At 43.9% G+C, this 27,903-nt stretch overlaps 2 protein-coding genes and 1 long non-coding RNA gene across 3 annotated transcripts in view; 1 reads left to right on the top strand and 2 right to left on the bottom strand.

The window, feature by feature from the left end:
• Nucleotides 1-539: 539 nt before the first annotated feature.
• On the bottom strand, nt 540-13,671 carry ZC3HAV1L (ZC3HAV1 like). The gene is made up of 5 exons (XM_035254637.3): nt 13,281-13,671; nt 12,142-12,277; nt 6,150-6,408; nt 5,358-5,483; nt 540-2,188 (listed from the first exon to the last, which is right to left on the bottom strand). Exons 1-5 carry the CDS (start codon nt 13,646-13,648, stop codon nt 2,052-2,054), a joined length of 1,026 nt encoding a protein of 341 aa, XP_035110528.3. The 5' UTR covers nt 13,649-13,671; the 3' UTR covers nt 540-2,051.
• LOC108592937 (uncharacterized) overlaps nt 13,238-27,903 on the top strand; it is a 27,992-nt gene continuing 13,326 nt past the window's right edge. Inside the window, exon 1 of the long non-coding RNA XR_013524226.1 lies at nt 13,238-13,616. This is a non-coding gene — a long non-coding RNA (uncharacterized LOC108592937). The remainder of the gene's footprint in view (nt 13,617-27,903) is intronic.
• Nucleotides 21,386-27,903, bottom strand: part of ZC3HAV1 (zinc finger CCCH-type containing, antiviral 1) — a 70,516-nt gene continuing 63,998 nt past the window's right edge. Inside the window, exon 13 of the mRNA XM_002751944.8 lies at nt 21,386-25,366. Within this exon, the coding sequence (XP_002751990.3) occupies nt 25,104-25,366 (263 nt within the window). The 3' untranslated portion in view covers nt 21,386-25,103. The remainder of the gene's footprint in view (nt 25,367-27,903) is intronic.

Raw genomic sequence — 27,903 nt, 5'->3', positions numbered from 1 at the left:
TTGAGTTCAGGAGTTGCAGACCAGCCTGGGCAACATGACAAAACCCTGTCTCCACAAGACAATACAAAAAAATTAGCGGAGCATGGTGGCACATGCATGTAGTCCCAGCTACTCAGGAAGCTGAAGTGGGAGGATCACTTGAGCCTGGGAGGCAGAGGCTGCAGTGAGCTCTGATTGCACCACTGCACTCCAGCCTGGGTAACAGGAAGAAACCCTGTCTTAAGAAAAAAAAAAAGACTGAAAAAAATACTGTACAGCATTAAGAACAATTATACAGTGGCATTAAGAGGTGATTATTACGTCCTCCTTCACATATTCCTGGACTCTCCAAATTTTCCGCAATGATATATTATTATATTTTCAAAAAATAATTTTAGAAAAATATTTCTAAATAACAGAGTAATTCCAAAATACATTATATTTTAAATAAAAATGGCATTACAAATCAACTTACAAAAACTCCAGACAGTACTTAGAATAAGATTTATACTCTGACCATATGCCAGTAAAAATAAAAAGGAAATTACTACATACACACATAAAAGATAAATGAATTTTATTTGTGAATATATAGATGTATAGCAAATAGGAAAAATAATACATTAAAATATCATATACTATAACCAGGTAGAGTTTTATCTCAGCAATTTAAGGATGTATTGATATTACAAAAATGCTTAATATAATCATATTAGGCAATTTAAGTAATAAAAATATGATTGTACCAATTCCTTTTACCAAGCTTTTAGCTTCCAACAAACAAGAATAGAAGATGTTATTTCTGTTATCCTAACAAAGAACATTTGTTTAAAACCAACAATTAACTTCATATGTAATGAAGAAGTATTAAAAAAAAGTATTATAATTTTATGAAACACAAAAAAATAGAAATACCTATGGTTTTATATTTAGAAATAGCAAACAGACCATCTAAAACTGTTAGAACAAAGACAATCACCAAAAGATACATATTTTAAAAGTTAATAGCTTTCTAATGATAGATTCCCATGCTGATAGCAACACAGATATAAAACAGCCAAGAATCAATTTAATAAGGCATATATAAAATCTAGACAAAAAGAAGAACCAAGCATAATGAAAAAAATCAAGAAACATGACAATAATGGACATTAAATCCCTTGATGGAAAGAATTACTATCATAAATATAAGTCTTAAAGAGTTAACTTTAGATGTAGGTAAGTCAAATTGAAGCACTAAAAAGATGTTGACCTTATATAACACATTCCTTAGGGGGGAAAAATATTTTCTAACATTGGAAAAAATATGGCTAGGCATAGTGGTTCATGCCTGTAATCTCAGCACTTTCAGAAGCCAAGGCAGGAGGATTGCTGGAGCTTAGGAGTTCAAGACCAGCCTAGGCAACATAGTGAGACCTCATCTCTGCTAAAAACCTAAAAATATTTGCTGAGTGTGGCAGCATGCACCTATAGTCCCAGCTACTAGGGAAGCTGAGGCAAGAGAATGGCTTGAGCCCGGGAGATCAGGACTGCAGGGGCTATAATTGTGCCACTACACTCCAGTCTGGGCAAAAGAGCAAGACTGCCTCAAAAAAAAAAAAAGTAGGGGAAGGAGGAAAAACAATGAAGACCAATGATAGTGATTCACACGGATTCAAATACAAAGTATAATCCATTATATGGCAAAAAATATGTCTTCACTAACTAGTGTTACAATTACCAAGAATAAATAATGTTTCTGCTCACATTAGGGAGTAAAAACACACAGCATTGCAACATAAAGTAAGTGCTATGCTTGGCCTGTGAGAATGCTACAGGAGCCACCTCTTTTGGAGTCAAGAAGGTCCAACCTGGCATTTTGAAGAATCCAATTTTGCCAGGTTGTGAGGTAGAAAGAAGGAAGAAGGAATGGCACTTATAAAAGAGGGAACATCAGGCTGGGTACAGTGGCTCACGCCTGTAATCCCAGTACTTTGGGAGGCCGAAGTGGACAGATCACTTCAGGTGAGGAGTTCGAGACCAGCCTGGCCAACACGGTGAAACTCCATCTCTATTAAAAATACAAAAATTAGCTAGGTGTGGTGGCACATGCCTATAATCTCAGCTACCAGGGAGGCTGAGGCAGGAGAATCACCTAAGCCCAGGAACGAAGGTTGCAGCAAGCCGAGATCATGCCACTGCCCTCCAGCCTGGGTGACAGAGTAAGACTCTGTCAAAAAAAAAGGAACATTATTTACAGAGAATCACAAGACAAAACAGCACATTCCAGAAATTCCAAGTAGATCAACTACATACAATGTTGGTCAGCATTTTTAAAACTCGACTAAAGTCAATATTCAAAAATCAGAAAATTTCTCATAACAATCTGAATTTCTGGTTTCGTTTAAAAACACTGGGAGATATGACAAAGTGGACCCACATTCCCACATGGATACAAGAGGCAGGAGTCCCTTTTAGATGAGACAGTTTGCCACAGCACTTCTCCCTTCCCCCATTTCTCTTGCATCCAGTCCACTTCATCCATTTGACTCACCTTTCTAGTCCCTGCAGTCATGTGAGTTTATGACTACTACCCTACGTGCTGAGGACCAAGGAAAGTTTCAGCAGGAAAAAAGCAGTATGCTTAGTTTGCTTTCAAAACATCAGGCAGCCAGATGGAAGGCAGGAAAAGCAAAGAGTGTAAGGAGACCAGTGAAATCCACAAAGCCTATTCGATTAAACACTGAAATAGGGCTACCATCACTGCAGTGGGAACAGAGCACCTTTTTCCAAAACTCCCATAACACATAACTTGAAAACTACTGAGGTATGCATCTGTGGAATATACGCAGGGAGGTGATGAGGGTTTGAAACAAGGCCGTGTATAGGGGGTGGAAAGAAAGGGGCAGAGAAGGATAAATATTTGAGAGGCTTTTGAGGGGGAGAAACTCTCCAACACTGGGTTACCAGTTTGACGTAGGGAACAAAAAGAAAAGTATAGGACAATTTACAGCTTTTGCCTATGTCATTAGGTAGATAGTGGTGACATTCAAAAATAAGAAAATAAAAGGAGGAACAAGACTAGTGGAAAATTTGTAATTCAATTTAGACTACGCTGAATTTATAGTCAATAGACAGGCGACTTTACAAAAAACCCAAAAAATCACCAAAGAAAACTCTTCTCCAACTGTAACGCAGTAACAGCTGAATCATGAGATGGAAATTAGAGAAAGACAGGCATGATTACATAAAACATTTTATAGAATGAATACAACAAAACGAAGATGAAAGTCGACTATCATAGAATTGAGTAAAATACTGCAACGAAGATTACAGAGGACCAATAACTTCACAGATAAAAGCATAATGATAAGATATAAAAACAGAACATAAACACGTAAAAAGCCACCAAGTCTCTCAATGTAAAGGAAATGCATTTGTCCCCTACACTGTTTCCATTAAGGATTTAAGATAGCTTACTATAAAAATATACAAAGTAAAATGATAAGTGTAAATCGTAGTAATAATAAAATGTAAAAATATATTTTAAAAAATTATCACCAGGAGAAATCCGGACTAGAGAAAAAAACAAAATGTGTAGAATGTAAGGGCTTTCAGAAATATTGTTGACAATGAAAGTAAAAAGGTCAACACAAGTTCACGACTCTTACTATTCATTAGGAGAAAACAGAGCAATTTCTCACTTGAAAAAGGACATTTTTGCTTTTCCCCAATTGAAAGATAGCATTTCAGGACAAAAACTTCTCTACATTAATTTAGCTTTATGAAAACTTATTACATTGTCTCTGTTTCTCAAATGTTATGTTACTGTAGGACGGTTGAATTCAAAAAAAACAACGATACTTTACACAATGACATTTGGGAATAACTACAATAAACAGAACCAATTTAATTTCATAAAGCTGCTTCCTGTGGTACCCCTTGATGAAAATAAACCACAGAATATTGAAATGTAACTCGATGAACACAGCTGGGTAGGTGGAGGGCAGGGAGGAAGGGAGAAAGGGGAAAGTGATCATCAAACGGGGGAGGTATACAGACTTCTGATGGTCCATCCTGATCCACAGAAAGAAGGGATACGATTTAAGGAATGGATGAACCACACATCCTTCAAGCTGTAGCAACTGGGCTTTGGTAAAAGTTCAGTAAGAGATGAAGAATAGACAGAGTGAGGTAGAAGTCTCTGGAGAGAACACAAAGGTTACATACTCTGTGGTACTGGCTGAGGATGGACCTATAGAAATTGAGTATCATCCAAGCACAGTACTGCTGACATCCTTTTAGGAAAACTTCGGAGCTTCATTAAAGGCTGCCCCACATCAGTGTAAAGGAGGGCCCCATTAATAAAAGCCAAATGTAAAATGACAAAATAAGAACAATCAGAAAGCAGGCCCCAGAAAACCATTCACTCATACAAATAGTATAAAAACGCAAATGACAGCATCCTTTAGCATCTATAAGCTAAGCAAAAGTAAAAAAAGAGCTTGAAAAATTCAATATTCTGCAGATTTTAAGATAAGAGTTATATTCAAAATTTGTTAGAGAGGCTGGGTGCAGTGGTTCACACCGGTAATCCTGGCACTCTGGGAGGCTGAGGCAGGCAGATCGCTTGAGCCCAGGAGTTCAAGACTAGCCTGGGCAACGCGGCAAAATCCCCTCTCTACAAAAAAAATACAAAAAATTAGCCAGTCATGGTGGTGCATACCTGTAGTCCCAGCTACTCAGGAGGCTGAGGTGGGAGGATCACCTGAGCCCAGGAAGTCAAGGCTGCAGTGAGCCGAGATCACATCACTGCACTCCAGCCTGGGCAACAGAGCAAGACCATCTAAAAAAAAATTGTTAGAAAAAGGAAAGTAGTTAAACTATGACATATTAATGTATCTGTGCAAAAATATGATTATGTATGATATGAACAAATATAGAAAGATAATTATGAAGCCATATTAAGTTAAAAAAAAAAAAAGTGTGCAAAGTACTCTATGATTGCCACAATATAAAATGAGAAAAACAATGGTGGATCACAGAAGTCAGCAGAGCTCCACCCACCCGGCCTGAGGAAAGCACTAGGCACCGTAGGCAGAAGCTGCCATCTTCAGCACTCGCCCTGGACTGGCCTGACCTGCACTCAGTTTTAGCCTCTCTTTGCCTGCTCAATGCCCAACCCCATCCCCAACCACCCATGCCCGACTGTATCCTTCCAAAAGGACATTTTCTCCTTTTCCATCTTTTTTACTTCTCACAACACACGGTGAGGTAGGTATTATTATGACCATTACCAATCAACGATTAATGGAATGAATGGTTACAAATTAAAGCTAAACAGAAGCCTTGTTTTCTGATCTTCCAAGCTGGACAAGCTGACCTCCTTTAAGGTTTACCTGGGCAGGGCTTCTTGGCCGACTGAGCAGGGACAGAAGTCAGAGGACCAGCTTCTGCAGCTCCAGCTGTGTGCACTCCTTGCTTCTCAAGGCCTTGTGAACGCTCAGCAGATGATGATGAATCACCTACAAAGAGGAAAGGGATAAGTTTTCCTTAGATACCCCCCAAGTTTCATTTTAGGTTGGGAGCAACAGCCCAGCTAACCAGGCATCAGACAAGACTCCCAACACCTGGATTTGGAGAGTTCATGTCTTCTGGATTTTAAAAAAGTGTGTGTGGGCCGGGCGCACTGGAAGATGGAGGTTGTAGTGAGCTGAGATCATGCCACTGCATTCCAGCCTGGCAACCAGGCGAGACTCCATCTCAAAAAAAAAAAAGAAAAAAACCAAAAAACTAACAAAGCAAAAAATTGTATTTATGAAAAGAAAGCCATCCTACATTAATCTTACTTTTCCAGACATCTCCTTCCTCTTTTTCCTGACCATGCTGTTAAAACTGTTCCTGACCTCCAACTTACCAACAAGCTACTCTTCAATGACTCGGGCCGATCCTAGTGGCTGGAGGTCACAGTGCTAAAGAAAAACTGCATCCCTTCCCTCCTTTGGTTAGGGTCACTATTCTATACCATAAAATGTGGACTGTTATAAACTTTCCCAAGACTAAAGCTGAAATTAACATAGGAACTGCTTCACCCCCAGACTCACTTTCACGTTACTGTTCTTACTTCTTTACAGTGAAGCATCCCAAAACTCTATCGTTGATAGTTCTCCTTCCTCTTTGGATATTCCTACCTGTATTTTCAAGCATCTTGTGCAGCTTCATATGCTTGTAGGTGGATATTATCTGAAAATTCACAACACTTGGAATATTCAATCCTTGGTCCTGCAGCAGCTTCAAGGATGCGGCATGGATAAGCTGATGGGACCGTTTGCAGGTCTGAAGTTTACACTCTCCCTTGACAAAGGATTTGCACACGTGAAACTTGTTGCATTTATCCTTGAGGTTGCAGTAGCCATAAAGGGCTTCCCCTTTGTTGTAGAGCAAACAGACCTGGTACAGAAATGAGGCAACATCTGAAATATTAGTTTTCTTTTTTGTTGCTGTTGGGGGTTCGTGGGAGATGGAGTCTCACTCTGACGCCCAGGCTGGAGTGGCATAATCTTGGCTCACTGCATCCTCCAGCTCCTGGGTTCAGGCGATTCTCCTGCCTCAGCCTCTTGAGTAGCTGGGACTACTGGTGTTCACCACCACACCCAGCTAATTTTTGTATTTTTAGCAGAGATGAGGTTTTGCAATGTTGGCCAGGCTGGTCTCGAACACCTGACTTCAGATGACCTGCCCACCTCAGCCTACCAAAGTGCTGGGAATTACAGGTGTAAGCCACCACACCCGGCCAATATTAGTTTTCACTCTTTTAAGCCAATAGACTATAGCTTCTCTAGCTAAAGTGAAGACTAAATGACATCTTCTGATCACCAGTGGCTGTTAAAATCTTTGGGTGAAAGCCTGATGACAGTGTATGGTGCTAACCACACTCCAGGTGCTGTAGGCGCTGGCTGCTCATGACTCACAGCTGCCCCTCTCTTACCTTGCACTCTCAACTAACCTGCCCCCTGCCTCCAAAGCCTGTGGCCAATGAATGACTTAGATGGAGCTAAAAAAAAAAAATGCTGGAGAGCCTCAAAGCCAGACTCAGTGTGATGTTAATTCCACAATTCCCCATGAATCAAGTTAAGGCCAGACCTTACTTGCTTGTAGCTTTTCCTTCCTCAGATCCTGCTTCTCTCACTCCCATACTGGATTTTCCTGTAAAGCCAGCCCCCCACAAAAAATCACATGGACCTCGGTCCCTATCTTAGGCTCTGCTTCTAGGGAAACTAATTTCAAGGGGTGGCACAAAGATATATGATCCAGGCAAGGGCTTTTTTGGGTGCAAGGAAGCACTATTAATAATCACATTGGGACAACTAATATAAACTAGGTCTATCCTAGACTCACCAAGACCACACTGATGGGGAACTTCATAATGATGGATCATGATGGCTGTTGACCCTGAAACCACACATCAGTCTTAACCTCACATACAAAGATGACATTATATTGACATTATATGCCTCCTGATGTGACACAACAGGAAATAGAACTGTCCAGTTTTTACCATGAAAGTCTGACATCTCAGAAACCCCTCAGTCCCAGGCAAATGGGATGGTGAGTCAAAAAATTTTTGGTATAAAATAAATCCTGGCTGAGCACGATGGCTCACACCTGTAATCCCAGCACTTTGGGAGGCCAAGGCAGGAGGATCACCTGAGGTCAGGAGTTCAAGAGCAGCCTGGCCAATATGGTGAAACACCGTTTCTACTAAAAATACAAAAATTAGCCAGGAGTGGTGGTACACATCCGTAATTGTTGCCACTGGGGAGGCTGAGGCAGGAGAATCACTTGAACTCCGGAGGTGGGGGTTGCAGTGAGCCAAGATTGCACCACTGCACTCCAGCCTGGGCAATACAGCGAGACTCCATCTTAAAAATAAAATAAATAGGCCAGGTGCGGTGGCTCAAGCCTGTAATCCCGGCACTTTGGGAGGCCGAGGTGGGCGGGTCACGAGGTCAAGAGATTGAGACCATCCTGGTCAACATGGTGAAACCCCGTCTCTACTAAAAATACAAGAAATTAGCTGGGCATGGTGGCGCATGCCTGTAATCCCAGCTACTCGGGAGGCTGAGGCAGGAGAATTGCCTGAACCTAGGAGGCGGAGGTTGCAGTGAGTCGAGCCATTGCACTCCAGACTGGGTAGCAAGAGCGAAACTCCGTCTCAAAAAAAAAATAATAATAATAATAAAATAAATATATATATATAATAAAATCCTAAATCAGATCAAAATTGAGGGATACAGGAACATGTTAAATAGTACTACAGGAATGTAATCAGTCAAATCTAAAATGCGGGAAATTCTACAAGACACAGATGACCTGGTTTCAAATGAAACAGCATCCTATTTATAATTTTGATGCCAACTTTCTAAAATAAATTCATAACTTTAATGCAAATTCTACCCCCCTCAAAGAATTCCTGTAAAATAGTTTTAGGAATTTAAGTGATTCTATTTTCTTGTTGTTGTTGTTGGTTAGCTATGCATAACACTAAGTGATTCTAAAGCTTATCTGGAAAAGGAAACATGAATTGATGAAACAAACAAAATTAGCCAGGCACAGTGGCTCACGGCTATAATCCTAGCCCTTTGGGAGACCAAGGATGGCAAACTGCTTGAGTCCAGGAGTTTGAAACCAGCTTAGGCAACACAGCAAAACCGTGTCTCCACAAAAACAATTTTTAAAGTAGGCCAGGCATGGTGGCTCACAGCTATAATCCTAACACTTTGGGAGGCCAAGCCAGGCGGATTGCCTGAGCTCAGGAGTTTGAGATGAGGGCAACATGGCAAAACCCCATCTCTACTAAAAATACAATAAATTAGCTGGTCATGGTGGCACATGCCTTCAGTCCCAGCTACTCAGGAGGCCGAGGCATGAGAATTGCTTGAACCTGGGAGGCGGAGGTTGTAGAGCGCTGAGATCACACCACTACACTCCAGTCTGGGCAACAGAGCAAGACTCTATCTACAAAAAAAAAAAAAAGTAGCTGGGGGCCAGGCACAGTGGTTCACACCTGTTACCCCAGCACTTTGGAAGGCTGAGATGGGCAGACCACCTGAGGTCAGGAGTTCAAGACCAGCTTGGCCAAAATGCCAAAACCCCATCTCTATTCAAAATACAAAAATTATCTGGGTATGGTAGCAAGCACCTGCAATTCCAGCGACTTGGGAGGCTGAGGCAGGAGAATCACTTGAACCAGGGAGGGAGGCGGAGGTTGCAGTGAGCCAAGATCACACCACTGCACTTCAGCCTAGGCGACAGAGCAAGATTCTGTCTCAAAAAACAAAACAAAACAAAACAAAAGTAGCTGGGTGTGCTGGTGCACACCTGTAGTCCCAGCTACTCGAGAGGCTGAAGCACAAGGACTGCTTGAGCCCAGGAGGTCGAGGTTGCAGTGAGCCATGACCAGCCTGGGCAACATGGCGAAACCCTGTCTCTGCACTCCAGCCTGGACGACAGAGCGAGACTACGTCTGTAAAAGAGTTAATACATAAACTTTAAAAATGAAATATAAACTAATTAGTATGATAGTGGTTCAAGAATGTATTGGAGATCATGGAAAATAGATCCCAGACGTACTCGAAACATGAGAACTGCCTATTCCTTACAGATTTGTTAGAATTCAGGAGAATGGGCAGATGTAGGTCGTAGGGAGCAAAGTTTCATTTAGGATAAACTTCTGGAAATCTACTGTACAGCATGATGACTGTAGTTAACAATAACCTACTGTATACCTGAAAATTGCTGTCCTTACCACACCAAAAAATAATAGCTATGCAATGATATGCTAATTAGCTAAATCGTTGCAATCAATTCACAATGTAAATATATTAAAACATCACATTGGCTGGGCGCGGTGGCTCAAACCTGTAATCCCAGCACTCTGGGAGGCCGAGGCGGGTGGATCACGAGGTCAAGAGATTCAGACCATTTTGGTCAACATGGTGAAATCCCGTCTCTACTAAAAATACAAAAAATTAGCTGGGCATGGAGGCGCGTGCATGTAATCGCAGCTCCTCAGGAGGTTGAGGCAGAATTGCCTGAACCCAGGAGGCAGAGGTTGCGGTGAGCCGAGATTGCGCCATTGCACTCCAGCCTGGGTAACAAAAGCGAAACTCGTCTCAAAAAAAAAAAAAAAATCACATTGTACACTATAAATATAAAATGTTTATCAGCTATACTTCAATAAGGAAAATATTTGATAGAATTTAACTATAAAGCTATATAAGCCTTGCTTAGGCACAGTGGCTTGTGCCTGTAATCCCAACACTTTGGGAGGCCAAGGCAGGGTGTTCACTTCAGATTGGGCGTTTAAGACCAGCCTGGCCAACACGGCAAAACGCCATCTCTACAAGCTGGGCATGGTGGTACATGCCTGTAGTCCCAGCTACTCAGGAGGCTGAGGTGGGAAAATCACTTGAACCCAAGAGGCAGAGGCTACAGTGAGCTGAGGTACTCCAGCCTGTGTGACAGAGTGAGACCCTGTCTCAAAACAAAACAAAACAAACCTATACAAGCCTGATGTTTTCTTGTGCAAGCCTTTTAACTAATGCTTTGGGGTTTGTTTAATGCTTTTATTTTAAAACTTTTCAAGAGACTATTTTGGCTTTCCATTGCTTCTTGAATTCATTTTGACAAGCTCCATTTTTCTAGAAATTTCTCCATTAATGCACCAGCATGAAACTTTACATATTTGTCTACTGCCTTTTTTTACTGAGAGTGGTAAAAGCAATCATCAGGCAGTTCATACAAATGTGAGGCACCATTCTTGCCTCATGCACTGTGTTTTTCCATGGCCCCTGCTGTCCACACAGTCACCTTTTGTACCACATGTCACCTACTTCCAGTCCCAGGTGATGAGGACAGGTGGGAGAGGGGGAGGGGAGGCTCCTGTTGTATGTTCTGCCAACCCATCAGCTGCTCACAAAACACTGAAGGAGTCTAACATGAAAAGGTAAGGTTGGGCCCAGGATACACCCCAAAAAAGGGCACACCAAAAAAAGATTCGATAGATTTGACAAAATAAAAATATTAAACTTCTGTGAATCAAAAAGTACTATAAAATTAAAAGGCAGGCTGGGCGTCAGGGTCACTCCTATAATCTCAGCTCTTTGGGAGGCTGAGGAGGGCGGATCACCTGAGGTCAGAAGTTCCAGACCAGCCAGACCAACATGGAGAAACCCCATCTCTACTAAAAATACAAAATTAGCCAGGCGTGGTGGTACATGCCTGTAATCCCAGCTACTAGGGAGGCTGAGGTAGGAGAATTGCTTGAACCCAGGAGGCAGAGATTGAGGTGAGCCAAGATCGTGCCATTGCATTCCAGCTGGACAAGAGCAAAACTACTTGTCTCAAAAAAAAAAAAATTAAAAGGCAAATAGCAGCGGCACCACCCCTTCTCTCGGAGAGAGGAAGGGCTGGACCCAGCCTCATAGCTGCGGCCACCTTCCTCGCCCTTCCTGCCAATAACCTGCTCCAGCTACTGCTTGGATCTACTTTGGGCAACATGGTTGGTTGGAATGCATCTGGCTCACAATCATGACGTACCAGACTTGGCTTCAGTGCTCAAAGAAATGACACAGATCATGCATGTCAGGAGGAAACCTACTGATTCCAAAGATCACCTCCAGGACTGCCTTCTGGTACACATTCTGCTGCCTTGAGGGCAGCCTCTGCCACCTGCACCAAAGGCTCCAGCTCTTCCCTCTAGCCTTGTGGCTTTCTTCCCTTCTAGACTCTTAAATGCCTTAGAGTTAAAATCAGGCCACAATCATGAACTGTCCTCTGTTTTCTCAACGTCTTCCCTTCTTCCCACTCCTCTTCTGGCAAAGTGGAGGTGTCTATAACAGCATCATTGTGCTAGATTAGAAAACCTTGCGTTTAATTGGTGGTCTTCACTGATGTTCCCAATCACTCTTGGGATTTGTACTATTTTGTTTTTAAAACTTCTTTCTGGATGGCTAAACCGACACATACTATTTTGTCACGATAGCAATTATAGTGGGTACCTTTAATGCATTTGAAACGGAATCGTGTTGCTTCAAAGCAATTAAAATATCTAAAGCCAAAAGAAAATGGGGAAAGTACTTGTAACAAACGTGACCTGAGGGTGACTCTTTGGTGACTCACCTCTGGTAAAAGACAGGGGTCATTCTGCAAAAGCAGGATCCGAAGCTGGGCTTCATTTAGGCCAAAAAGTCCATGGTTTTTCAGGACCTGCATGTTGACAGGTGTGTGGATATCATGGGAAAGGGTACAGGTAGACCTAGGAGAACAGAGACCTCGGTGAGATGCCCAGGTGAACAAGGACCAGTCTGTCAAATTCCTTGCCTTGAGCAGCTTTCCATTTATTTAATACATGTGAAGCTGAGTAACTGTCATGAAACCATGGAGAGTATGGCCTAATAAGCACTGATGGAAAGAAAATAAGAAAGTTGGGTTGAAGCAACTCTTCTCCCAAGGTCATGTGAATTTTCAGTCGGGATGCTCTGAAGCCGAGGGTACCTCTCTCCCGTGTGGCCCACCTCACCCGAGGGTGCGCACCTGCTCTGTAGGCCACTGCACTTGGCCTTCTCCCCAGCGACAGGTGCCCACTCCCACAGTCCACCAACGTGAAAAAGAAAGCGTCCCTCTCCCCAGCACCACTTTGGGGTTTGGGGGGAGGGGTACAACCAAGGAAAATTCAGGGATGTGAAGCAGAGTCTGGAGTCAGGAGGCGGCCGGGAACCCCAGCTCTGGCAGTCAGGAACCACACGGCCTCACCCAAGCCATCCAGCCCTGCTTCCGGGGTGAGGCTGGCTCCGCGCTGTTAAACCTAGAGGGCGCAGACCTGCTTCTGCAAAAGTGTGTGGATACCAGGGAACGGGCGATTTCCGGTTAAAGATCTCATGGGATCCTCGGATGCCCCCCGTCCCCCACCTCCCGCCAAAGATCACCGGAGTAAGCGAACTCCAAAGTCAGTCAGGATTTAACCCGGCTGCGTCGCGCAGAATCCGGGGGGCGGGGCCGCAACTTTTCTGGCGGGGTCCGCTGAGAGGTCTCCACTGAGAGGACCTTCGCGCCTTTCCGCCCCGCGGATGGGAGCGCAGGGGAGGCCGCCAAGGGAAGGGCCTGCGGGAGGGGGTGTTCCAGTCCCTTGCCCCTGGCCCCGGCCCCGCTCGGGACGAAGCCCCCTTCCAGTCGCTGCGCTTCCGGCCGGAAGGCCAGGCCCGGGGCCTGCGCCCACAGTCCCCGCCCGCCCACCCGGGCCGCCGCTGCCGCCTTCTCACCAGCAGTCTCGGTTGGGGCACTTGCCCAGCATGTGCCGGCGGCAGAAGTGCAGCTGGTCGCAGGCCTGGCACTCGCCGCGCTGGTAGCGCGCGCAGAGGCGCACGGAGGACACGGCCACAACCCTCCAGGCGGAGGCGCCGCCGCCACCGCCCACCGCGCCGGCCGCCGCCTCGGCCTCCGGGTCCCCGAGACCCTCCTGCGTCTCCACCTCCTGCAGCAGGAAACGCTCGGGCCCGGCGCGCTGCAGCACGTCCTGGAGCCTGGCCTCCGACAGCTCCACGTGGCCGCGCAGGTCCCGCAGGAACATGCGGCCGCCGTGGGCACACAGCACCTTGGTGAGAAAGGAGCACACCGTGGGCTCCGCCATGGTCGATGGCGCAGACCCTGTGCGCGCGGCCCCGAAGCAGGCTCCTCCCAGTCACGTCCACGATTTCCAGCGAACATCCCGGGGGTGGGCCTAGGCCTGGCAGGGGGTGGGCCTGGGCCTGGCGGGGGGTGGGCCTGCGGGAGGCCGTGCGAGGGGCGGCCCGGGCGAATGGAAGTAGGGTGTGGCGCCTGCGGATCCCCTGGACGCGGACTCAGACGAGGACCGGGTTGATAGAGCGTCTGATCTGCCCTGGCACTGTTCAGGGCTAGGCCTGGCCTTGAGGGGCTTGTACAGTGGGAGTCACAAAGGACTCGCCAACAAGTAAGACAACTAGTAGTGCTAGGGAGGCCTGCGGAGAAGGCAAAATGGGTAAAAGGTGGTAGGAGGTGAGTGGCCGGGCTGCTTCAGGGGAGGTGGCCACTAGCCACATGTGGCTGCTGAGCACTTTGGGGATTGTTGTTGTTGTTGTTGTATTTTATGTTATTTTTTGTTTTGTTTTCGGAGACAAGGTCTCGCTTTATCGCCCAGGCCGGAGTGCAGTGGCGCTATCGAAGTTCGCTGTAGCCTGTAACTCGTAGGCTCGAGCCATCCTCCCACCTCAGCCTCCTGAGTAGCTGGGACTGATTTTTGTTTGTTTGTTTTGTTTTGCAGAAACAGGGTCTCCCCATGTTGCCCAGGCTGGTCTTGAACTCCTCAAGCGATCCACCTGCCTCCGCCTCTCAGAGCACTGGAATTACAGGCGTGAGCCACCCCAAGGGGCCTTGCTAAGCTCTTTTGGAAGGTGGCTAGTCTGAATTGAGATGTGATATAAGTGTGAAATACACTAGATTTTGAGGGCTGAGAATGAAAAAAGAATGTAAAATATCTCATTAACTTTATATAAATCACAGGTCAAACTGATAATATTTTGGATATATTTGGTTAAATAAAATGTTACGACAACTTCATGTGTTGCTTCTAGACTAATGCAGCTATGAGGACATTTTAAATTACAAATGCAGAGTACCTTATTTTTGTGGAGCAGCGCCAGTCTAGACCTGCCTTAAGCAGCCATGTGTTTTGTCCAGCACCTTGCTTGTTTAATGAACATTGATTGAGCCAACTACTATCCCAGTAACAGTAAAAAGATGAATCAGAGAATCCAGCCAGCCTAGCTGCTATTTTACAAGGTGCTTGTGAGGATTAAATGCATTAATGTCATATAATGTAAAGAAGCCGGAGAGGAAGACAATTGGCCAGATGCCAGAAGACTTTCTCTACCATGCTGTGAAATTTGGACTTATATTCTGAGAACTTTGGGAAATCACTAAAAGATTTTCATCTGGCAAGTGTGGTTGTCTCCTGAATGACATACTCAAGGTGACCCACTCAAGGTGTGTCATTCAGCTGTGAGCTTTAATGTCTTCTCTTCCGCAAAACCTCTGCTGACCTCTCAAATCTAAAGTAGCTCCCCAGTCTGCATGGAACTTACTGCTGATGCTTTTCTTCTGTATTGTTTATTTACATATATAGCTGTAGAGTTCAGGCTCATGAAAGCAGGAGCCTTGTTTTGTTCATTGCTGCATCCTCACCACCTAAAATAGTGCCTGGCCATGTTGTAGGACAGGCGTTTTAGAAAGACACCTGGCAGCAATGAGAAGAATGGATTTCTAGAAAAGCAAGACAAGGTGGGGAAAAACAGAAATAAACAGGATTTGGGGAACTACAACCCCGATGTTGTTTATGTTGAGTTTGCAGTGGTCACCCCAAGGAAAGATGCTCAACAGGCAGGTGTATTCTGTGTACAGGGCTAGACCTTGAGGAACCTGAGAAGGGAAGGGGTGTAGATTTGCATGGCATCAGAACATTAAGAACAGAAGCTGTTAGAGTTGATAAGATCACTTGGCAAAAATGAAGAATGTGAAAAGGCAGAGGTGGGGGGAGAGAACCTTGGTGAATATCCACATTAAATAAGCAGGTGGAGGAAGAGAAAAATAGGCAGTAGCCTATGTCCCCTTGGCACTTAACAACTGTTCCTGAACTCTCTGCCTAAGCTCTTTGTTGGAAATGGACGCTCAGTGCCACAAAGAAAGATTAGCACTGAGACAAAGGATCCTTCAGCAACGCCGTTTTTACTTCCTGGACTGCAGAAAGGGTCTCAGTAGCCGTCTTGCCACGAGAGTACAAAGAACAAAGGGAATACACACAAATTTATGCCTTATTCCTTATGCATTTGGGGTTGTCCTTACTGCTATATCTGATCTCCATTGGCTGGAGCCAGACCTCACAATCTAAACTAAAACACGATTGGCTAACAACTTAAAGCTTTTCTAAACAGGTAAAAGCAATAGAGAGCTGGGACATGGCCTGCGAGCACATCCAGCACAGATATCTTGGTTAAGGTACAAGGACATAGAATGTCTACATGCCTGGAAGCACGGCATGTCTAACAGCTACATAGGACAGGGCTTAACAAAGAGTTATTAGCACAGTTATGATTTAACAAGAAAGGAAACTTTAACAAGGAACTTTTCTACTTCCCACACTTTTTTTCCAACAGAAGGAGCAAGCACCAGCAGGAAAGGTAGGCTGGAATTACCGAGGAGCCAATGCCTCCAGGAAGAGCCCTCAACCAGGAATGTTGGGGAATTGGTGGTCTGAGGATGCACTCTGACCCCTAAAGTTGGTATGAAGATTATTTTAAACTACAGACATTGAAGATTCAATAGAGGCAAAAAGAAGGGTTCTTGAAGCTACCTTTATTTCAGTATAAGCAGAAGCTTCTGGGAGTGAGGCTGCCATTCACCCCCTCTCCAGAAGTTTATGGGCATGAAATAGAAGACCACATGCACCTGCATAAACAAACATGATCACAAACTTCCTTTTCTCCTATTTGTTCCCCTAGAAACCCCTTTGTTCTTCCCATAGGAGCCTTTTGGCCCCCTCTCTCATCTATTAATTTAGGCATATAAATCATCATCACTTCTTTTGTGCACTCCCATTTACATATATATTTTTCTCTTGTCAGTTAAATTTGCAGCCCCTCAGAACTGAACTTGAGAGGGTGCAGGGCCTTTCGGCTGGAACCGCCATCTTCCAGTCATTTGTCAAAATGACGAACACAAAGGGAAAGAGGAGAGGCACTCGATACATATTCTCTGGGCCTTTTAGAAAACATGGAGTTGTTCCTTTGGCCACATATATGCGAATCTATAAGAAAGGTGATATTGTAGACATCAAGGGAATGGGTACTGTTCACAAAGGAATGCCCCACAGGTGTTATCATGGAAAAACTGGAAGAGTCTACAATGTTACCCAGCATGCTGTTGGCATTGTTGTAAACAAACAAGTTAAGGGCAAGGTTCTTGCCAAGAGAATTAATGTGCGTATTGAGCACATCAAGCACTCTACAGCTTCCTGAAACGTGTGAAGGAAAATGATCAGAAAAAGAAGGAAGTCAAAGAGAAAGTTACCTGGGTTCAACCGAAGCGCCAGCCTGCTCCACCCAGAGAAGCGCACTGTGTGAGAGCCAATGGGAAGGAGCCTGAGCTGCCAGAATCTCTTCCCTATGAATTCATGGCATAATAGGTATTAAAAAAAATAAAAGATCTCTGACTAAAAAAAAAAGAAGAGGATGCAGGAAAGTTGTTCCTCCCCAGTAATGGATCAAACAACCCAACTCATTATTCCTCATGTGGAACCACTTGGAGGTGTACATTCCATGGTCTCCGGGGTTTCCTCAGTGGACCTGAGCCCCCGTTGTCCACAGCCACACCTCCTCATCAGCACTCCCTATACAGTCTTCCTTCCTCTCCCTGTCCCACCTCCCCATTCCCCTGCCAGTGTTTCTTAGGATCACCTCCCAAGTAAAGTGCTTGCATTCGATCCTTGTCTGATTGCTCCTGAGGGAACATAGCCTAACACAGAGGAAAATAAGAGTCATTCATGGACACATAGAGGAGTTTCAAGGAGGTGATCAGCATGGATCTAGAACATCTAAAGATAAGTTTGTAAGCTTTGTTTTGTTTTGTCTTTTTAAGTTTAAGGCAAGACCAAGAATGGGTGGTGGAGAGTCACTTGAGGAGACCAAAAGCCTTGATGAATCTGACTTGGGGAGAAGGCTGACAGGTAGGACCGGTGGGGAGGGCCTTGCCAAGGCCACAGATTGGTAGTGGCATTGATCCAAACAATGCTGCAGTTCTCCTAAAAGCTGTCTGGGCCTGACACAGTGGCTCACACCTGTAATCTCAGCACTTGAGGAGGCCAAGGCAAGTGGATCGTGAGGTCAGGAGATCAAGACCATCCTGGCTAACACAGTGAAACCCCATCTCTACTAAAAATGCAAAAATTGGCTGGGTGTGGTGGCACCCACCTGTCCCAGCTACTCGGGAGGCTGAGGCAGAAGAATTGCTTGAACCCCAGAGGTGGAGCCTGCAGTGAGCCGAGATCACGCCATGCACTCCAGCCTGGTGACAGAACAAGACTCTGTCTCACAACGACAACAACAAAAAAACCTCTCAAGGTGTAAGAACAGAATTTAATTGATCCACGCTAGGTTTTGTCAGTGGATGAAACTTAAAGGTCCAAGGTTCTGGGTGATTGAAAGTATGAATTGAAAGAGTGGTCGGGGGCCAGGTGCAGTGGCTCATGCCTGTAATCCCACCACTTCGGGAGGCTGAGGCAGGTGGATCATCTGAGGTCCGGGGTTCAAGACCAGCCTTGGTAACCTGGTGAAACCCTGTCTCTACCCAAAATTACAAAAATTAGCCAGGCATGGTGGCACATATCTATAGTCCCAGCAACTCAGGAGGCTGAGGTGGGAGAATCACTTGAACCTGGCAGGCAGAAGCTGCAGTGAGCTGACATTGTGCCACTGTACTCCAGCCTGGGAGACAGAGTGAGACCCTGTCTCAAAAAAAGAAGAGAAGGAAGAAAGAGAGGAAGGAGGGAAGGGAGGGAAGAAGGAAGGAAGGAAGAGAGAGAGAGGGAGGGAAGGAGGGAAGAAGGAAGAAAGGAAAAAAGGAAAGAAAGGAAAGAGTGGTCAGGGGCTGAACAATGGGCCGGCGGCTAGGTAAGGGAGGAGTGAAGACAGCAAGGGGCTGTATGTGAGCAGAGAAAGATGATGTACAGAACATAGTAGAGAGAGTGAGCTAAAAAGCAGGCTGGGGGCAGAGGTAGAATATAGAGGTTTGGGATTTCAGAAAGATCAGTTCTAGGCCAGACACAGTGGCTCATGCCTGCAATCCCAGCACTTTGGGAAGTCGAGGCAAGAGGATCAACTTCAACTGAGGTCAGGAGTTTCAGATCAGCCTGGCCAACATGTTGAAACCCCATCTCTACTAAAAATTAGCTGGATATGGTGTCGGGTGCCTGTAATTCCAGCTACTCAGGAGGCTGAGACAGGAGAATTGCTTGAACCCGGGCAGCAGAACAGGAGAATCGCTTGAACCCGGAGGTTGCAGTCCAGCCTGGGTGACAGAGTGAGACTCCATCTCAAAAAAATAAAAAAATAAAAAGATCAGTTCTAGAGTAATTCTGACTGATGACAGTGGGGTGATGGATGTTGATTCTCCGAATAGTGAAGACAGGGAAGACAGGCCTTAATGACATCTAAGGCTAGGGGTGTTGCATGGGTTGACCACAGTGAACACTGAAGGAAAAGGGAGGATTTTGAGTGGAGAGGAAGACTCTGAGCCAGAGTGTGGAGAAGACTCCAGGAGTAAATGCAGGAGTTAATGAGGGAAGGGTGGGGAGGTGAGAGGCAGAGACTGTTCCATATGCACTTAACCTGCAGGCTCTGCAGAACTTCCGGGTTTAGAATCTTGGTTCTGTTACTCAGTAGCTGTGACACCATGCACAGGTTGACTCCTCAGCAGAGGTATAGATCCTGGAGTCAGAGCGTGTGACACCTGAAGTCTGGGAATAAATAAGACCATTCATGGGGAAGTGCGTAGAGGGGTAAAAAGGAAAGATCCCAAAGCAGACTGTTATTGAAGAATGTGGTGTTTTCAGGGAGAAGAGGGTGACATCAGATGCCAGGCAGGTTCACAGGGGAATGGAAAAGAGAAACAGAAGGTTGAGATTGGAGGTAGTATTTTCAGATTGGAGCTTTTAAGACTTAAGCACATCCTGGAAAGTTTTGATGTCTCCTCCCACTCTGATTCTGAAGCTGATTCTCAAGCTGATGATTGCTCAGGCACACATCTGTAGCATCAGATCAAATAAAGGCAGTAGAACCAATTCACTCCGGGGACATGCATTGATATCACTGCTATAAATCATCCACTCTGGTCTTAACATTTCTAAATGAAACCTGCCTGTTATCCCCTGCACTCTTTCCAAGACACGTCCCGGAACACGGCCCAGTGGCCCAGCCACACACACTTAGCACTCAACCAAGTATTGCCTTTAATGGCAGTTCTCTTTGCAGTAGGAAGTGTTTGCTATTTAGCTTCTTTTTTCCTTTTTTTTTTTTTCTTGAGACAGTCTCACTTTGTCACCCAGGCTGGGGTGCAGTGGCACTTTCTTGACTTATTGCAATCTCCACCTCCCAGGTTCAAGTGATGATTCTGCCTCAACCTCCTGAGTAGCTGGGATTACAGGTGCTGGCCACCATCCCCAGCTAATTTTTGTATTTTTAGTAGAGACAAGGTTTCACCATGTTGGCCAGGCTGGTCTCGAACTCCTGACCTCAGGTGATCCGCCCACCTCAGCCTCCCAAAGTGCTGGGTTTACCGGCATGAGCCACTGTCCCTGGCCATAACTTCATTTCTACCAAATGCTGAACTGAGTCCACCAAAAACTAGATAATAGCTTTTCTTGGGAGCATTCTGACAAAGTAAATAAACACATAAAAAAATTTTTAAACTCCAAGTCTGCTCATGCTTGGTTTGATAGCATTTTTGTGTGTTTAAATCCGGGTGCTTTGACAGCAATGCCTTTGCCATGCCTTGCTTTAATTTATATTGAGGTCTAAGTCAAATGTCGCTTTATCAAATCTCTGTTGCCATAGAACTTGCTCTTCTTATCTATTTCCCTCACTCTTTCCCTTGCTTCCTCTTCACTGAAAGCTTTGTGATTAAAAAAGATAATGAGGCTGGGTGTGGTGGTTCACCCCTGTAATCCCAGCACTTTGGGAGGCTGAGCCAGGCAGATCACCTGAGGTCAGGAGTTCAAGACCAGCCCGGCCAACATGGTGAAACCCTGTCTCTACTAACAATACAAAAATTAACCGGGTGTAATGGCTTGTGCCTGTAATCCAAGCTCCTTGAGAGGCTGAGGCAGGGGAATCGCTTGAACCCAGGAGGTGGAGATTGCAGTGAGCTGAGATTGTGCCACTGCACTCCTTCCTGGGCAACAGAGTGAGACTGTCTCAAAAATAAAAATAATAAATAATAAATAAATAAATAGTAGAGAAGGGCTTTTGAAGGAAGAATGGCTGATAGGGTAATTCTGCTGATCACCATTTATATTTTAAACTTTTGTGCCTCAGCCTGGCCCTGTTCACACCCCTGAAGCCAAAGGAAGAAAGGTGTGTTAGCAGCTTTTAGCCCTTCTCTAAGCCCCCAGACAAAAGATGTGGGACCATCACCACCACTGTGCCTTGCCCAGGCGACTTGCTTATTGAACCCTGGAATGATGAAGCTGGAAGGGGCAAAACACATCATCTCTCCTCCACTGAATAACTGGAATCATCAAAAAGTTGATGATCTTTTTGGAGATACCTAGAAATAGATCAAATAAAGGCAGTAGACCAAATTAATTACTTATTTTTATTAGATAGTTCAAATTAAGCTTGAAGAACCAGAAGCAATACAACTCAACTATTGAAATATAAATAGTTGAGCTTAATTTATTCAACAAAATTTATCCAGTATATCAGTGTACAAAGCACCCCGCTTGGCTGGGCATTAGGCATAGCACAGCAAACAAGACTGACCCAGCCCTCAGGGGCTTACATTCTAATGCAGAAAGCAGATAATTTCAGTTTGGATACATAATACAAATTAACAAAGCAAGGCGCAAAGTATTTTAAAAATAAGGAATTTGGAAGGCAAGGAACTGACCTATTCTATAGAAGGACTCTTCAGGGAAATAACAGCTGGGACGATCTAAGGATGCCAGATGTTCACTAAGTCACCGGAAAAGAATCAGTGGTTCTCACTGTGGTCAATGGGTTGTTGGTGGTTTCACAATAATTGAGGACTACTACCGGCACTGAGTGGGTGCAGCCAGGGCTGACAGACGTCCTGCAGTGTGTGGGTTATGTCACACAACGAGGAATTATTCTGTACCCTGTACGACTGTCTAATGTCCTGCTGGACATGTATGTAGGACCTACAGCTTGTCTGAGAGAGTAACTCGTTTGTTTTCTCTGAGACAACCTGTAATTTGTCTTGTCCTATTATCCTTAAACAAGGTAATTTCGCTTTTTTTCCCATATACAGATTATGTATATGGTCTGTTTTGACTTACCCTAACACTGGTTTTCATTCTACTGTCCCCCATACCTCTAGTTTCATTTTCCTGTACTTGTTTACAGGAAATAGCCTCTAATGGTTCTTAAATCCAAACCTACTCATTAAAATGAAGAGTAAACATCTTTTTCATACAGCATAGTCATGCCTGAGCATTTAAAATTCATCTTCTTTTCATTCCAAATTTCTATTTCTCCTTTGTAAGAGAGTTAGGGCATTAAATTGATTTTTTAAGAAATTCATGTGTGTAAGTGGATTTTATTATCTATGAGTCATTTCAGGACAGGAAAGAGGATGTTACAAAGTATCTGCTCTGAAAAGGGTGAAGGGATCCGATGGGGTTCGTGGTTGTCACCATGACTGGGCATGGGGGTGGGGCGCTACTAGCATTTAGTTTGTGAGAGCCAAGTACGAAGAACATCTTGCAATACATTGGACAGTTCCTCACAATAAGAAATTATTCTGCACCCTATACGAATTTTGAATGTCTCAGCAGACATTCATGTATGATCTATAGCTCGTCTGTAAGAATATATCCTCATTTTCTCCACGTCGACAATCTGTACATTTTCTTGCATAGTATCTTTATTTCAATTAAGGTTAATTCGTTCTTTCTCTTATCATATACAAATAAGTATGGTCATATGCAAAGAAGTTATTGTATCACTAGTTTTTACTGTAATGTCCACTCGTATCTCTTCATTTGCATTTTTCCACAGATAGTCTGATTTCCTACCTTCTAAGTTCAAATTGATTGATTATAAATAGTTGTAAGCATCTGACTACTTCATTAGGTCTTCAATTATAGTTGTTCCCAAGTTAGGTATCCTTTATTTCCTTTTTATGTCAATATTAGTTTTACTTAATTCTTAATTTATTTCTAAAATTGTGTGTAGGTGGAGCATATCACCTCTGAATTAGATTTTGAGGATAATAGAGAAGATGCATTTGTATTTGTCAAAAAAAAAAAGGCAGAAGTGCTCAATGAGAACCACTGAACTAGCTGAAAATGTGAACCACAAAACTGAAAGAAAGCCAGAGTGGCTTGTGCAGAAGAAACTAAATCACAGAGGGGAGGGGAGGGAGAGGTCACGTGGGGCTATGATAGTGGTTTTGAACTTTATCCTGAAGACTTGATGGGATTTGTGCTTTGAATATGCATTACTAAGTACATTTTTAAAAAGAAAAGCCTCTTGCTGTGAAGAAAACACATCAAACAACTTAGAAGGGAACAGAGATAGGTAAGAGGTAAAACTAGACTTAGAAACTGCTTAGACATTTATCAGGAGGGAGAGCAAAGAGTCAAAGATGACTTCTGGATTTCTGCTTGAGTCAATCGGTAGATGGTGATACTGTTCACTTACATACAGAAGCCGGGAGAGAAACAGATTCTTGTGAGGGAGGAGGATGGAGAGTTCCGCTGTGGACATGTTGAATCAAAGATGCCTGTGAAATATCCAGCTAGTGGTGTCTAATGGGCTGTTGGAAAGAGTTGGACACACTGCACCCCTACAATATGAGGATCAAGTTCAGAAAATGAACACTCCAAAATGAAAGCTACCATGAAAAAACATGAGTGAATGAGAATAAGCATTTGTGGTCCCCCTCCCACAAAATTACTCTAAAAAAAAATCTCTATACTTTTTACTGGTGGAGTCGTTTAAGACAAAGAGTTGTGGAGATCTCTGTGATGATCCAAAATCTGACTAATATAAAATCAATTCTGATGCTAATTAAATCTGACTTTAACATGTCTGCTAGAAGAAATTATAACAGGAAACTTTGATGACTGGTAAGGAATGTTGAAAAGAGAAAATTGGAAGGAAAACCCTGGTTCATAAGAAAGAAGGAAATATTGGTCCAAGCACTCCACCTGCTCTAAATAAAAACCGATGGTACTACAATTCCACCTAATCCATTATATTTAGAAAAAGAAGCTCCTGGTAGGCACAGGGCCTCTTTGGGATACTGTTCTTTGTTCTGATTCTGTGCTCACCAGGAAACAAATTTCGTCTCCGTAGGGGGCCAGCCCTTCGGTAGGAATGGTAGGAATGGCCCTGCTCCTAGGTTCTTGGCTCCTAGGTTCTTGGCTTGTTTGCCAAGACTACAATAGCACTCGCATTTATCAGTCATGCTTGTGTGAAGCTGGTTATTGCAATTCATTGTTCTCAAAATACTTTCATGAAAAGCCTGACCTGAGAAAAAGCCTTCTCTATAATCACATTAATTAGAACATAAATGTCTACTTTGCTATCATTATACAAAGAGCCCAAATGGGCAATTAACTCCAATTGGTTGCTTCTCTCTGAGCCATACGTGGCAGCTCTTATTACCACATTCCAGAGACAGTCAACCTGGATGGAGTTTGTCCCCTAAATAAATGTAGCGATAAAGAAATGGGTGCTCCAAATCAGTTTCATCAGAATGATAAGGTACAGTACGGCAGCTATGTCTGCCACAGCATTTCCATTTTTCCTTTTTTCCTAGCATGTCCTTAAGCATTTTCTCCCCAGCTTTTCACAATCGTTCTTCTAAGGCTGTAATGTCTTAAATCCTTATTTCAACAGGCATGATTAGATTTCTCCCAAATTTCCCAAATTAATTTTCTTTCAATATAGCCAAAACAAAACCATGGCATACGGTAAACTAAAAGAGTAGACAGGAGAGAAAGGTTGCTGCAATTACAGAAAATTTTCAAATCAGCTTTGCCAGTTACACGTGAGACAAGGTAAACTTTCCAACACATCAGAATCATCAGAAGGGCTTTAAAAAATACAACTGCCTGGCTGGCATTCACGCCTAGAAATGATTTAATTGGCATGGGGTGCAACCTGAGCATCAGAATTTGTTTAAAACTTTCCAGATGATTCAAATGTGTAGCAAAGTTTGGGGACCACTGATCGAAGACATTAAAATATAAAACTTTACTTTCTGGGGCAATTTATTCTGCAAGGGAACAGAATAGTTATGGCATCCTTCTGACGCTGTATTCATCGGTTCTAACTAATCACGCAGGGTTTGTCTGTTTCAGTATATTCAATCACATATTGTGGGTAAATCTGATCTTTGTGAAAGATGACAAAAACGGAGGGATTCAACCTAGTATCCACACAGCTGTTGAACAGGGGAGGAGGGCTCGTGTACGTCATATTTCCTTCAGTAAAATTTCCAACCAGGACTCGGGCTACAAACATAACGATGTTTTTGGCATCATATGGGCAATTTTTGTGGGAATAGATGGCATCTTTTGCAAAGTAACTTCCTAGAAGGAATCAGAAAAAAAGGTTAAGAGTGATGATAAAAGAAGGTATATTGTTTATAAGATTAGTTATACATGATCAAATGGGCTTGTATTAAGCATATATCAATAATACCTTACTGATACTTATCAACTTTCCTTTGCACTTGAAAACATGTTTATAGGCGTGGTGGCTCATGCTTGTAATCCCAGCTGGAGTGCAGTGGTTCAATCTTGGCTCACGGCAGCCTTGGACCTCCTGGGCTCATTTTTAATTTGCATAATTTGCAATTCCCCGATGATTAGTGATGTTGACCATTTTTTCAGGAACTCATTGGCCATTTGTATTTCTTTTGAGAAATGTCTCTTCAGGTCTTTTGCCCATTTTTGAAACTCCTACTTGCATGTATTTTACGCTAAATTGATTCCTGTGCCGTAAGTTTTTGCTTCTTCAGTTTCTTCTGGGATATCTTTCTCTTCTGGGTACCTCCTCTTGTGGATTAGGACACTGTGTTCTTTTTCAGTGAAGACCGTCTCTGCGTGGCAGGGGGAGCTCACGCAGGAGTTAATCCAACCATGAGCTCTGTGAGTCTGGTGGCACGTCTTGGGTGCTTTGTTCACCTGAATATGCTCAATGACCAGAGAATCTACAGCTCAACTCTTAAGTTCAGCATTACACTCTGCATTTTTAAGTGTGTACAGCAAAAATTCAACTCTTTGTCACCAAACATGTGCCCAGCCCTTCTGTATGGCCTAGACACTCCTACCAACTCCATCCTCATAACGTTGGAATGGTACACATTGTTTCTATACAGTGACAGCTTTCAGACACTTGCTGGCTTTTCATATATGCATACCCTTGATGGCCTGGGCAGTTTCATGGGTATTCTTAAAGTGAGCATGAAGATTTGAACTTCTTTATTTGCATGATTTCGTGTAGATTTCTGGGTCAAGTGAATAGCAAACCATTTCCACAGATCACCTCAGGCCACTTATGGGAACAGCTTGCTCATTTTTAAATCAGGTTATTTGTTCTCTTGCTGTTGAATTGTTTGAGTTCCTTATATATTTTGGATATTAACTCCTTATCAGATGTATGGCTTGCAAATGTTTTCTCCACTCTGTGGGTTTGTCCGCTCACGTTGTTCGTTGTTTCCTTTGTTGTGGAGAAGCGTTTTACTTTGACGCAATCTCATTTGTCCATTTTTGTTTTTGTTGCCAAGCATCAGTTGTTTTTATATCACACTTATATAATCTGGAATCTATATTTTCTTTTTTAAAATTCCCTTTATTGTGTTAAGAAAGTTAATTTCTACTCCTACATTTCTGAGTGCTTTCTTTTTTTCTTTTTTGAGACAGAGTCTTGCTCTATCACTGAGGCTGGAGCGCAGTGACAGGATCTCAGCTCACTGTAGCCTCCCCCTCTCAGGTTCAAGCAATTCTCACGCCTCAGCCTCCCGAGTAGCTGGGACTATAGGCATGTGCCTACACACATGGCTAATTTTTGTAATTTTAGTAGAGACAGGGCTTCTCCATGTTGGCCAGGATGGTCTTGAACTCCTGGCCTCAAGCAATCCACCCACCTTGGCCTCCCAAAGCACTGGGATTACAGGCGTGAGCCACCGTGCCCAGCCTGTATTTTCTTAAATGATCCAACCTGAAGACTCAACCTTGTAGCCCACTCTCCTAAGACCTGGACTCTGTCTTGTTGCACATATGCCTCTTAGGGAATAGATCCCTTGAACTGCAATATCCTTTTCCTCCTTTCTCCTCCACCACCTGGGTCAAAGCCACCCTAATTTTTGGTCTGGACTCTTTTTTCTTTTTTTGCTACAGAATCTCTCTCTGTTGACCAAGCTGGAGTGCAGTGGTGCGAGCTCAGCTCACTGCAACCTCTGCTCCTGGGTTCAAGCGATTCTCCTGCCTCAGACTCCCGAATAGCTGGGATTACAGGCAGCAGCCCCCACGCCTGGCTAATTTTTTATATTTTTAGTACAGATGGGGTTTCACCATGTTGGCCAGGCTGGTCTTGACCTCCTGACCTCAAGTGATCTACCTGCCTCAGCCTCCCAAAGGGCAGGATTACAGGTGTGAGCCACTGTGCCCAGCCTGGACCTGTTCTTTTCCTCTATAGTAGTCTGACATTTGCAATCATTTAATTTTTTTTTTTTTTTTTTGAAACAAAGTCTTGCTATATTGCTTAGGCTGGAGTGCAGTGGCACAATCAGGGATCACTGCAGCCTCAAACCTCTGCAATCCTCCTCTAGCAATCCTCCCACCTGAGCCCCCTGAGTAGCTGGGACTACAGGCATGTGCCACCATGCCCAGGTAATTTAATTACAAAAAAAATTTTTTTTGTCATTAAAACAAAAAATTAGACAGGGTCTCACCATGTTGCCTAAGCTGGTCTCCAACTCCTGGGCTCAAGTGATCCTCCCACCTCAGCCTCTCAAAGTACTGGAATTATAGGTGTAAGCTGCCATGCCTGGCCATAATCATTTAATTAATTATGTAAGATAATTATGCAAAATAATTTCTATGGGGCAATGTCTAACTTGTTC

The sequence above is a fragment of the Callithrix jacchus genome, chromosome 11 (genome assembly GCF_049354715.1).
Source record: "Callithrix jacchus isolate 240 chromosome 11, calJac240_pri, whole genome shotgun sequence".
Classification (NCBI taxonomy): domain Eukaryota; kingdom Metazoa; phylum Chordata; class Mammalia; order Primates; family Cebidae; genus Callithrix; species Callithrix jacchus.
The sequence above is the reverse complement of the archived record's forward strand: the minus strand, read 5'-3'. Positions and strand labels throughout refer to the sequence as shown.